Genomic DNA, 12,984 nt, shown 5'->3' with positions numbered 1-12,984 from the left:
AAGCGACAAACTGCACTTTATAGTTTTAAAGTTTTTTACATTATCATGCAAAAGTTATGGGGATATTGACCTCGAGCTTGAACATACTGAACGGTCCGTCATTCCATAGTACTTTAATTAAAAGTTGAAAAAGTACGATGGTTTAATATGGTATACTACAACATCTTCAGTAATTTGTGTACGAATCGTTTCTTCCCATCTTTCAAAATCAGTCAAATCCTTTCGCGGGCCGGATTGGATGGTGTGGCGGGCCGCATTTGGCCCGCGGGCCGGACTTTCCCGACCGCTGGTTTAGGCGATCTTGGATACCCGGAAGGGATTTCCCTTACTGGAAACGTTGGAGTTTATAGGCCTTACCTTGGGTAGGGGAATATAACTAAACACTTCAAATGAGAAGTCGATATAATCTGACCTGCCATGATCGGAGTTGGTTTTATTTATACTCAAAAGAAGTTAGGGGTTTCGCACCTCTAGTTCCGGGTTGTATGTTGTAAAGTTATTTGTTTTGACTAAGTTGGTTACGTTTGTCTTTTGTTGACTGGCCGATGGTTCTTGTCACGAAGTTCCTGTTGCGGGTTCATGCATATACTGTTCCTGCTTTGAGTTTTAACGCATAAACTGTTCCTGTTTATGCTGTGCGTTTTGGTTGTTTTTGATAAGTGTGTGACAATTGTTTTTTGTATGAACGGTTAGGCCTGAACTCTTGCAGGTGTGTTGCTATAATATGATCTGATATACTGAATGCTTTGCAATGGTGTGATTTAACTTTCCAAAGTGTGTTACAATGTGTCAATAGCTGATAGTGTGGTTTACAATAAGTTCTATATAGCAGATATGCTACAGTATGATTTGGCTTTCCGAAGTATGATATTCTTGTGGGTAGAAATGCGTGCCGACCCCTGGACTTGCCGTGGCAGTTGAGCTACCACCGGTCAACGTCTACGGGGACAACAGTGAGCACTACACACTTTCGCACACACTAAACGGGCAAGGCGTAGTATGTGCCGAACGCCGTACTAGCAAAGTGTATACGAAGGTCGATCGAGCAGGAGCTCTCAGCAGGAACGATCGGTGCGGCTGGCGGGTTTAGTATTTTAATGTGTATTGTGTTTATTTATTATGTATCGCGTATTAAGTGCATAAATAAAAGCACCAAAGAATACAGATTACAACAGATAAAATGTGTCTATAGCTGAGAGTGTAGTTTATAATAAGTTATGTATAGCAGATATGCTATAAAACTGTATGTACACTCGTGATATGCACTACATTGCCTTTTCTTCCCCAAATAAACGTTGAGAAAATTTTACGCAACAAAATGATTACACATCTGTTTATTACTGCTTTGCAACATGTCCAGTATCTAAATGCCAGCGTATTCGCGAATAAAGCTTCGAATGCTAGGTGCAGTTACCTTAGCAAATACTGATGGCCATTCACCTGAACAAAAAAGACTAAACGACACAACTCCGGTCAATCTACCTCCACACACCAATGCACCGCCACTGTCACCCTTGCACGTGTCCTCACCGTTTTTGTACTGGGTACAAACCATGCTAATCGAAAAAAAGACAATCGATTAAAATCAATCAGGAATCACGCAATGTAATTTGGCGATCAAGTGCAGTTCACTTACTTGGAGGTAACAGATTGCGTGCATCCTGCACACCGCGTCCCGTAATTAGCCCACGTTGCAGCACAACTGCTCTGTGACACAATGTTCATGTTGGCGTAGAGCAATTGATTTACAGACGTTGGTTGCTTAATACCTGTCTGGCCCCATCCAACCACGAAGCACCTTGTATCGACCGGCAGTTCTTTAGTTTGCAGCGCTAATGGGGCCATATTTGGCTTTCCACCGAAGGAATTTGCAGGGACAGTTAGGACAGCTACATCGTAATCCGATGCATTCAATTGAGAAGTCGGTTTGTAATTAGGATGCCAAGCTCCGCTGATAATGGGAAATTCAACTCCACCAGAAGAAGCAGATGTGCTTCCTCCACGCAAAGTTATCTAAAACAATCATTTGACGCTTTGATTATTAAGTACATAAAAAGAGCGATTTACTGTACAACTTACTCGTCCTAGACCGTTCTCAATATTATACACACAATGAGCAGCAGTCAGGGCATGTGAACAAGTGATGATGGAAGCTCCACAGCTTAATTTGCCGTCAAGTAGCAAGCCCAGTGCATACTTATAATTTGAAATGTTCACTGCAACGCCATTGACCATACGACCAGAATGGGAGGGTCCTTCTATTGTGTTCTGACCGTTAACGTTGGTCAGGACTGCGTTGCCGCAAAACAATCCGAATAGCACTAGACTGATTACTTGTTTCATCTTGCTACCTGTTCGATTATGGCAATCCTCAAACTCTTCATCGTATTTAAAGCCCGAAAAATCCTTCCCCACAGGTGTTTAGCACTCACTAATAAAACCTGTGCAAATTGACTCTCGTATGACGCAAATGAAATTGCATGCAAAATAAACAGATATATTTTATCTCATACATTCACGCATGCGAATTGGGTCACTACGTTACGCAATTATATTCAAGATGGGATCAAACTAGAGCGACAAATGTAGCAATTTTTTTGAGACTTTGAGCCAGTTGACCTCATTTGCCAATTTTATTTTATTTACCTTATACCGAGTTGTGTTGTTGTACTTAAAGCTAGCAGTTGATTTTATTGAACATGCTTATCTGGTTTATACGCGGTTTTGGTGTAAGTTTCTTACATAGAATACTCATGCGGTGAAATTTTAAGAGTATTAACTGGCAATCGGTAATTGGTGAGAGGATAGTGTCGATGCTTTGGTCCAATTTGCAGGTGATGCGTTCCGCAGTATACCTTAGGCATTCGGTTAACACGATCAGCCCGGTGGCAGGCCCCAGGGTCTACCAGTGAACTTCCCGTATACCCGATGGTTTGCCGCACGAGTTGCCGCTGCAAGATCGTCCGTTCGGTGAAGCGTCGTCTGAGGATGGCTTGAGACTGTGGGCACTACAGACCGGCCAAACTCATAGCGCTTTGGCCCTTTACTTGCCCACATTAGGCAGTACCAACCGCACTGCTAATTGCCACGCGACCCACTGAGTTGATGCACACACCTTTGTCGAAATCGACGGAAGCAGAGGTAACGTCCATCGGCGGAGAACGTCCGTGTACAGAGGTGTGGTCCCATGTCTGCAGCACACTTATCGTTAAGTGTTGTAAAATACTAAGTTTTTCATTACGTTCAATGGATTATTCCGTTTTCTCACTAGTGTGTATGTTTAGATTTATTTTAGCAACGTGAAATCTCCAGTCAAGGGTTTTGAGATCGACTTTTTTGTAGATGGTATGCTGCTTTACAAAAGCAGTCGGTCTCAGTGTTGTCCAATGTTAATGAAGGTTTTTAACCAACCTTATTCTCCCGTTATGGTGGTGGCCATATTTTGTGGCGAATTCAAACCACACTCCCTGGAGGAGTATTTAAGGCAGTTTGTGATGGAGATGAACGATCTTCAGAAGAATCATTTGGAAATTGGGCAGCAGTTATACTGGGTCTGCTTGCAAGCCATCATTGCCGATGCACGAAGGCGGGGGAGTTAAATGATTGTAGCATGATGGCGAAAATCGTATCTTTAACTTATGCATAACCTATCCTACCCATTTTTGAAGGTTACAAAATGTGTGGAAGGGCTCGTTCCTTCATTTGATCAGAGTTTGGCCATTTTTTTGACACTAATTGTGTGACAAATTGCCATGTAAGCAGCCATCCTTGACGGTTAATCTAACGAAAGAAGCGGTTTAATGTCCAAAAAATCAAATTTTACCATGGAATCAGTGCATTTTGTGATGGCCAATAAGAAAAGGAAAAGATATGGGTCACATTTGGTTGATGGGTCATGCTGCATTTCATCGTAGCTGGATGTTTGAATTTCTATGTATATGTTTTTTTTTATTAAATTTTATTATGGCATGAATTATGGGATTATGGTAACGGGATTAGGTAAAAGTAACCCGCTGTGCAAAGCGACGGAAGGCGTTATGGCGTTCTGAGAATTTTATCATGCCTTCCTTTTCTCTCCAACGGCAAATTTGTCAAGCAGCTCGTCGAGCTACCCGTCCCTGGCTCCGCCTCATACCCCTCGCCTGAGCGCGCTGCCGAAGGTTTGGATGTGTTGGTGCGTCAGACGGCCAATCGCTGTCAGCCATCGTCCGTGCTCTTTCCCTCCATAGTGCTATCTCTTTCTCGCGTGTGGTCAATGCTCGCGAGCTGTTGTGGCGCCTAAAAATGCCGTTAACAAACATTGCGGCGATGAAGTTGCATTTTCACAAATCAAACCAAAAAGCGCAATGAGTTCAAACGCTGCAATATAAAAATGACTAAGGAATCGCTAGTTTACGCAGGAGGGTTTGCTGTGCAACGCGCTGAACTCTAATTCGCATTGACACGTTCAGCCCGGCGCTGATTTTCATCAACTTTTCGTTCCACCAACATCAAGAACGCAAGCTGATTGTGAAACCAGCATCCTGGAAAGTTCACTGGACATGTCATCGTGCTGAACGTGTTAAGCATTAAGCATAACTTTGTTACCCTAAGCTTTTGCTTTCGTATGCTGTATATTACATAGATATACTGAGCCATCTGCGCGTGGGTGTGAGCGTGCGTGTGTGTGCAACACTATCGCCAAATGTGTTTTCTTCCGGAATGTTATGATCCATCAGTCAAAGAAAGGAAGGTGTTCATGAAAGGCGGAAAGACGAATTGAGGCCCCTGTCAATGGTAACTGATGACCGGGAGCAGGAGGTACTGGCACACAGCTGTTGAGAGATTGAACATTATACTTAAATTGCCGGCGGGGGGGAGGGGGGTTGGCGATGGAATCCCTACGATCATCGGTCACAGGTCCTAAAATTGTTGCCGGCGGGGGGGGGGGGGAGTGCAGAAGGTTCTCCAGCGACGGGGCCCCAACGACCATATTTCCGGCGGCCCTTGTCGCTAATACTCTGCCCACTTGTAGACATACGGCATACTACAGCGTATGCATCGGGAAGGAGACAATGTGGCAGTATGCAAGTTACCCGCTGGATAGGAGCGGTCCCGCGGCACCGCCGTCATTCCTCACATCTGCATGCCCGTCGTGGGTTCTAACCGCGTATGAACCGTCCGCCATAGCAAGAACTGACTATCCGGCTGCGTGGTACTCAAGTCCTGAAAAGACCGGCATGATCGCGTAGGCCAACGCGCGCACGCCAGCACGCACACACACACGCACGTACGCGCGCCCGCGAGCATGAAAGCGCGCACGCCAGCACGCACCCACGAAAGCGCGCTCGCGAGCACGCACCCCCGAAGTCGCGCAAGCACGCACTACACCCCCCCCCCCCTCACTAGACCACCCCCCCCCCCCCTCCACGCATGATCGATTACGGCTACCTTATCGGTAGAACGGTTGGTTCAGCTTTCTTGTAGCATCCTCATCCTTAGCGCCGGGCGGGGTGGGGGATCGCGGCATGATAGAGTGAATGGTCACTTTCCCCGCGCTGTGTGTGTGTGTGTGTGTGTCGTGACCCAAAAACTCGAGACAGATTTCGGCACATTAAAAAAAAAAATTAATGCCACTATACACTGTGCTACATGATGCTTAGAAGGTCGTTGAAGCATCAAACATGTTCAAATTAAAAAATATTAGATTAGTGTTAGACGTTCTCCTACGCTTGTTTTAAATAGGCTTCTTCACCCTCAACTGGCAGCGGCATCGAATGGTCTCATCAGCAGCGGCACGAAATAAAATAAACCATCAATACACCCACCGATAACACTTTAAATCCCAAACCAACCCAACCAGCTTCTCCCACGGCGTCTCAAGGTCACACACAAATTAATAAATGCTAACACCCACCAATAACAATACAAAACCGCAATGCACATCCCTACTAGCAATGAGAATGAAAAAGTGTGCGACTTTCAGGCGAGGGGCATGTAGAAGCATGGGGAGACGGTTGGAAATTCGCGGAATTGCTCGGAGGCGCGAGTGTGTTTTGGTTTCTACACAGTTTTTGCACTCACACAATTACACATGTGTGAATGTGTGCGTTCACTTTCAGCCTGCGCGCTCAGTTTGGTTTTCTCGCAGCGGCATGAGGGTATCGGTGTCTCGCTCGCACTAGTGCAGCGAGTGTTCCTCTGTGCGCTCCCCTTCTTGCCACCATACGAAATCGTCAGTTCAGCTCAAGCGTTCGCCGTGAAAGGCTGCGCGCGTTTTAGCCTAAGTCCCGGGCGATCGAAGTTTCGCTAAGTGTTGAAGTGTTGTGCACACTGAAATGAAGCTGCGCTTATTTTTTATCATTTATCCTAAATGTGTGATTTGCGTTGCTTCATTTTAATATTTGTTTGCTGTATTGAACATCAACAACGGTATCCATGCAGTTAGGCGACTATTTTAAATACGACGATTTTTTTTATATAAATAATGTGTGTGATTTTGTGGCAAGATTGTGTGAAGCTATGTGTGAAAATGCCCCTTTATTTGCAATAAATGTGATAAAATATAAACCAAGTTTGATGTGTTCAAGTTTTTGTTTTGATTCGGGTGCACCAAGTCCGAATGAAGGGAAGCGCACAGCGCGCTACGAAAGAAACGAGCGGGAGGGGTGTCAGTCCAGCGCAGCGCAATTCGCTGGAATCAAGTGGGAGGGGGTACCAGTTCAGCGCTGCGCAAGCCGAAAGAAACGGGAAGGAAGGGGTATGAGGAAAATACGATGAAACAGCGCGAGCGAGCGTTCTTTACAGCGAGAGCGCCTCGTGTATTTTAAAGGCAAGCAAGAGAGCGCATTCTCTCCGTGGTAGCGCTCCATCCGCCATTTTTAATTTCGAGCCCAAAACAACGGACTTCGGATCCGTGCTTGGGCCGGACCCCCACCGCGTGTTTCTACCTACCCCTCGCCTGAAAATTTCGTTCTCTTTGTCTGTCGGGTTCTCTCCGTGGTAGCGCTCCATCCGCCATTTTTAATTTCGAGCCCAAAACAACGGACTTTGGATCCGATCTTGGGCCGGGCCCCCACCGCGTGTTTCTACCTACCCCTCGCCTGAAAATTTCGTTCTCTTTGTCTGTCGGGATATGAGTATCAACGCATACACCGCAACAGCCAATCAGCTGGCGGGGGAAGGCACGGGCAGAAGCGCAAGTAAGGCAGGGCAGGGTGAGGGAGGGAGAAGAAGCGGACGAAAAAATGGGCGCCAATATTTTAAAAAATTTTTTGACCGTTTTTTGCTCCGCCGCCATAAATAGTTCTTGCTCGACTTGCTCGACTTGCTCGACCCAGCGCAGGAATCGCTGAAGAACAGCGCGGGAGACCAGCCAAAATCTGCGCTAGCCAGCGCAGATTTTGGTGCATTTTTGCGCTGGAAACTGCTCGAATTTGCGCAGCGGGAAGGCTCAGCCCTCTACGTTACGCTAGCGTTACGCGTAACGCCTGTTTATCACAAACCCAAGCAACATTTTTGAAAGCCTGTTTTAACCGCCGTGGATGAGCAAATTAATAGATTATCATGTCTTATTATTGCTTATTTTTACATGATAATTAGAAAAGCAAAAAATTTTGAACAATCATAAAAAAGAACGGCAATCGCTAATAAAGATAAAACTCATTGATACTTCATGAGTATAAATAAATTACAGTATTCCAAAGCGCCACAGATTAAGCTTGAACGACTGGAAAATTGAATATCCATAGAAAAAATGAAAGCTCCACAGTTTCATTGGTTTGATCAATAGATGGCGCATCATTATATTGCTATTCTTTTCTTGCAATGTGTTTCGGCAAGTTTCATCTTATCATGACCTATATAGCCTTCTCACTTTCTGAGCAAAAATCTAAATTAATGGTCTTGTGATCAGATACGTGGGTATTAACACCAACGACCATTACTCAAATCTCACTTGCTTCTGTACAAATGGTTCTCATTGGAGTTGAGTATTTAAACAATCGTATCGCCGTTCTAGTTCTAGCGATGCATAACTTCAATGCGAAACCATACAACAGTACAGAGGAAATGAGAAAGCTCTCCTCCAAGCGATGAAGCTCAACTGGTTGAGGTATCCCACCAACAGATAGCGCCACCAGCTTTTTTGCTATTTTTAGAATGCATGAGTCGTTTGCCGTCTGCTAAACGAAGGCTTTCTATATTCCGTATAGGTAGAGAGCTTGAGTCGTTTAGAAGCCGTTTAGTGGTCGTTTAGTGGATTTGTGGCCCTTGGGATTACTATTAGGCCATCATTTTTAACAGCAAATAGAGTTGTAAGAACTTCAAGTATTATAATTAATAAAAATATTATGCATAAGAAAGGGTTACTTATAAAAATGACTATTTATTTATTTTCCCAGCTATTGATAAAGCAGGATAATGAAATGCATACAAATATTTATTAACTTCATTAACCTTACTTTAAAAAAGAGCCCTCGCACCTAAAGTAATGTTTATTCAAAATGGCCGGAACAATAGATTGAATAGGTAATAATTATATTTCATACATACAATTTATTTATAAATATTTTTAATATTTTACATTTTCTAATCATAGGAAATGTTACTCCAATTGAAAGCTTTTGGGATGTTTATGAACTTCCTTCTTTCAGACTATTTTTCATAAATCATAATGCAACAATCAAAAATATTGAACTTTTAATTTACTTGTTATTTAAAAATTAAATCTCGTAGAAATCGATTCATCTTAAAGCAATTATTTTTTTGTATCGCAATTTAAAATATTTTTTATTCAAATAATGTACACTGGTCGGTCGCTTGTATGACAATACTGTAATAAAAATGCTGCTTGGGAATATTTTAAGGGATGTAACGCTTCTCCAATGTAACGTAGAGGGCTGAGCTTTACTTTTACCCTTTACTTTTATCCGGGATTAGAATCAGACAACTCTTGAAGGCTACAATATAAACAGGGAAATAGATGAGGATGAGATGAACTATGTAATGAATTATAGCATGTACAAATGAACTCAAACGGACAAGTGAATACACATTAGCAAAGTGAAAGTTCAACCGCCTACACGTTATTTTTCTTATTCCCAAAATATCACAAGTTTTCCTCCAATTTCACACCCGGTATAATTTTCTACACTGGTCATGTAATAGCTTGAATGAGTGAGTTGTTACAAACATGTTTTGTTTGAATAATACCATACACAGAAAGTGGCCAAATCTGTTAAGTTGCATCAAATAATTCAGGAATTTGTTTCAAATTAGGCTCTACTAACATATTAAAACATGTTTAAATCGCCAAGGTCATACGGGCGCTGTCTACCATAGCGAAAACAGTCTACTAAGATCCAACATCAAAATCTCGGTTAACGGTAGCATCATGGAGTCATGATACTAGGGCTCAGTGCGGTAAGGAGAGCTAGAAAAATGATTCAAAATGATAGGAGACGAGATGGGAAAACATATTAATGGAGTTTTTAAGTACTTTGGGTGCCAGTTCTGAGAAATTGTACTTAAAATGTATCAGGCCGCGGGGCCATGGGGATTCTCAACGCTCATTTTCTCAAGCACTCATGAGTGCTTTTGAGAAAACCTCGTTCTCAGCGTTTGTCGAATCGGAACAAAATCGGTTTTGAGAATCTTTGAGAATCTTTGAGAAAGTTGACGATGCAGCGATCGGCTAACTGAAATATGGAGAACTGTGCTATTTGTTTATCGGATTTAAAACTGTTTTTCTATTTGAAGCTCTAAATAAAGCTTGAGTGTCTATATCAGTTTCTCAGAGTGAGAAAAACTGACGACGGCCACGGGCTTGAGTCTGAGAACAAGTTTTGAGTGCTTGAGAAACTTAAATGAGTGCTTGAGAACGTTTTCTCAGCTTGAGAAAGCCCCGTGGCCCCGCGGCCTCACATGTTTCAGAACAGTCGAGCTGGAGAACAAACACGACATTGTCATTTGCCCAAAACGCCAAACCAGCTGAAACCAAACTGATGAAAATGATTTAGTAGACTCTCAGTGTGATATCAGTTGCCATTTTTAATGGAACTTGGCCACGTAGTCTGGAAATGCAATATTTCTATCAGAGGATAATTGTAATAAGTCTTGTAGGATGAGTGGATCAAAAATACGCCTTTTTAAAGGTTCAAATGAGTTCTTGAATTGTGCAAGTCACCAATAGTCATAAATGCAATAAGAAACAAGATCAGGAATTTTTTGATTCCATAACCTTTGTTTTCATACGCATTTTATGCCAAAAGTCTGATAGACGAATACTTTTGCGCGCCCATCAAACGACTTTTTTTATTTTTTTAAATAATTTAGTTGTTATTGCACTATTTTAATGTTTATTTTTTAGCAAAACGTGTGTATTGATAGTCCCTTTATCAAACCCCATGATTACTTTTACCACCCCATGCCTATTGCGGCCATAGTTCCCCTTTTTCTGTCAAATATTCAGCTAGACGAATACTTTTTGGACTGACTGTACACACATTATTATTATTATTATTATTATTTATTTCATATTGTCAGCCGCCTACGATTTCACAATAATATGTCTTACAAACTAAGGAAGAAGGAAGTGTTAAGGATGGGAGGTTGATGATAGAGACAAGGACTCAGAAAGACGAGAGCGAAAACTGGACAAGGGGACGTGGTAGTCGAACAAATCATGAGCTTCATTAAATGCTGCGCAAGCTCTCAAAAATGGATCTCTCTGACCAAAAACAGAACGGCGGGAGGGGATAAAAATGGGAGGTCTGTCGCGGAGACGACGAGAAGGGACGTAAATAGGAATGGAGCTGAGGAGCGAAGGAGCATCGATATTGGAAGTCAGGAGGCTGGCAATGAAGTAAGACTGCGCGTGTGAATGCCGGGATTTGATTTCCATCAAGCCCAACATACGACAGCGGAGAGAATAAGAGGGCACAGGTGCATTATGTCCGTGCAGAAATCTACGAATAGCGATACGCGTAAACTTCCTCTGCACTCTCTCTAGTCTCTGCATAGCGACACCTCCAGCCGGGGTCCACACAACACTAGCGTAATCCAGAATAGATCGAACCCAGCAACAGTAAAGCGCCTTCAGGCATAGCGGATCTCTCAACTCATAGGCGAGACGAATTATTAGTCCCAACGCTTTGTTCGCTTTAGCAACGACATGATTGATCTGATCCTTGAATGTGAGGGAGTCATCGAGCCAAACACCAAGGTCCTTAATAGAAGACTCTCTAAAGATCTGAGTTTGACCAAAAAGTAATTCCATGTAATTTTCCTGTTAGGACGACCAAAAGAGACAACACAGCATTTAGGGGGGACAAAGCACTAACCCATTAGACGAGCACCAAGATGAAAAATTATTTAAAAAACTCTGAAGCGTATGACAATCAACAATAGAGGACACAGGAAGAAATATCTTCAAGTCGTCAGCAAATAGAAGGTGTCCATCAGCAGGTAGAACATTAATACAATCGTTTATGTATAAGATAAACAGTAAAGGGCTAAGCGCACTTCCCTGGGGTACACCCGACTGGCCTATGAATGTAGAAGAGAGGAAATTCTCTATTTTGACTGTGTAGCTACGGTTTGCTATAAATGAATTTAGCCAAGTTATTAAAGGATAGCCTATTCCTAATTTCTTTAGCTTAGCTATTAGCAGGTCATGTGGTAGACTGTCAAAAGCGGCTTTAAAATCAGTATATATTGCATCCACTTGACGATTACATGCAATATTCGACATTAATGAAGACACAAAGTGCATTAGGTTGCTCGTGGTTGATCGTTTAGGCATAAATCCGTGTTGATGTTGCGTTATATAATTCGTTACGCATGGAAGAATGGCAGTATGAACGAGTGACTCAAACACCTTAGCCATAGCACATAGAATGGACACACCACGATAATTTGAAGCGACTGAACGGTCACCTTTTTTAAAAATAGGACATATCCAAGCAATTTTCCAAACAGCTGGAAAGGTTCCCTCTTGAAACGATCTCACATACAGGCGTTTAAGTATGGGAACAAACAAGGTGCTGAATTTTTTCAATATGCATGCGGGTATGCCATCTGGACCCGGCGAAAAGCAATTTTTAATTTTTTCAATGCTGAGTAAATGACCTCATCATCGATAGCCACTGTGTTGCAGGAAATTATATCACTTGGTACATATGCTAAGCCATCAGATAAGGATACTGGACTGGAGTCGGGGTCCACAAATACGCTAGAAAAATGTCTAGCAAATAACTCGCTGCAGCTGGAGGGCGTATCAGCCACTTCATCGCCAAGGGAAATTATGGAAGGGATGCCGATAGAGTTGCGACGATTATTAGCAAATCGCCAGAAAGATCGAGGGTCAGAGATAAATCTTAATTGAAGACGCATGATGTATAGTTTATAGCACGCTCTGTTGTAAATAAGATATGCTGTGGAAGCATATTTGTATACCCGTTGGGCATGTTGAGAGCGAGTATGCATATATGCACGCTGTTTACGCTTCTTATCCGTTCGTAAAGTTTTTAAGGATCTGTTCGACCACGTAGGCTTAGGAGGAGGATTTAGGATGGGACAGCAAAGAGGGAAGGATGAAAGGATAACATGATTAAGTTGATTCACGGCATCGTCGATAGAAGGGGCTGATTCAATAAAATTAAGGTCCGAATTCAACATAAATTGCTCAAAAGCACCAAAGTTCATTTTACGAAAATCAAAACGTTTTACTCTAGGGTTAGAACGAGCGAACGGAACAGTATGGAATTATATGGATACTAATTATATCGTCTGACTGTAGATATTGTTTCTATAGGTACAATGATGAGTATTCTAAATCGGACACTACTCTGGGAATCGCATCGAAGCCCCGTTACTTTTTCTGCTTTGCGATGCATACATCAAATTCCTAGAATAATAAAATTTTAAAATTGTACAATTGGCTTCTTTTGTCTCCTTTTGGTCATAAAAGGACTCCATCAAGGAGCCAATTCTTCCCCTGGTCGG

General features: G+C 42.6%; 1 protein-coding gene across 1 annotated transcript; it reads right to left on the bottom strand.

Moving 5' to 3' along the window:
* Window positions 1–1,314: 1,314 nt before the first annotated feature.
* LOC120903601 (trypsin beta-like) lies at window positions 1,315–2,342 on the bottom strand. Its single transcript, XM_040313125.1, has 3 exons — window positions 2,080–2,342; window positions 1,637–2,013; window positions 1,315–1,556 (listed from the first exon to the last, which is right to left on the bottom strand). The coding sequence occupies exons 1-3, from the start codon at window positions 2,233–2,235 to the stop codon at window positions 1,364–1,366; spliced, it is 726 nt and encodes a 241-aa protein (XP_040169059.1). The 5' UTR covers window positions 2,236–2,342; the 3' UTR covers window positions 1,315–1,363.
* Between the last annotated feature and the right edge of the window lie 10,642 nt (window positions 2,343–12,984).

The sequence above is a fragment of the Anopheles arabiensis genome, chromosome 3 (assembly GCF_016920715.1).
Source record: "Anopheles arabiensis isolate DONGOLA chromosome 3, AaraD3, whole genome shotgun sequence".
In the NCBI taxonomy this organism is placed as follows: Eukaryota; Metazoa; Arthropoda; class Insecta; order Diptera; family Culicidae; genus Anopheles; species Anopheles arabiensis.
This window is presented reverse-complemented; position numbering and strand designations above follow the sequence as displayed.

Coding starts and splice junctions, on each gene's coding strand:
- LOC120903601 (XM_040313125.1), bottom strand. CDS start 2,235: ATGGTCAATGGCGTTGCAGTGAACATTTCAAATTATAAGTATGCACTG. Junction 2,014..2,079: donor TTGAGAACGGTCTAGGACGA/GTAAGTTGTACA, acceptor TGATTGTTTTAG/ATAACTTTGCGTGGAGGAAG. Junction 1,557..1,636: donor ACGCAATCTGTTACCTCCAA/GTAAGTGAACTG, acceptor TTTTTCGATTAG/CATGGTTTGTACCCAGTACA.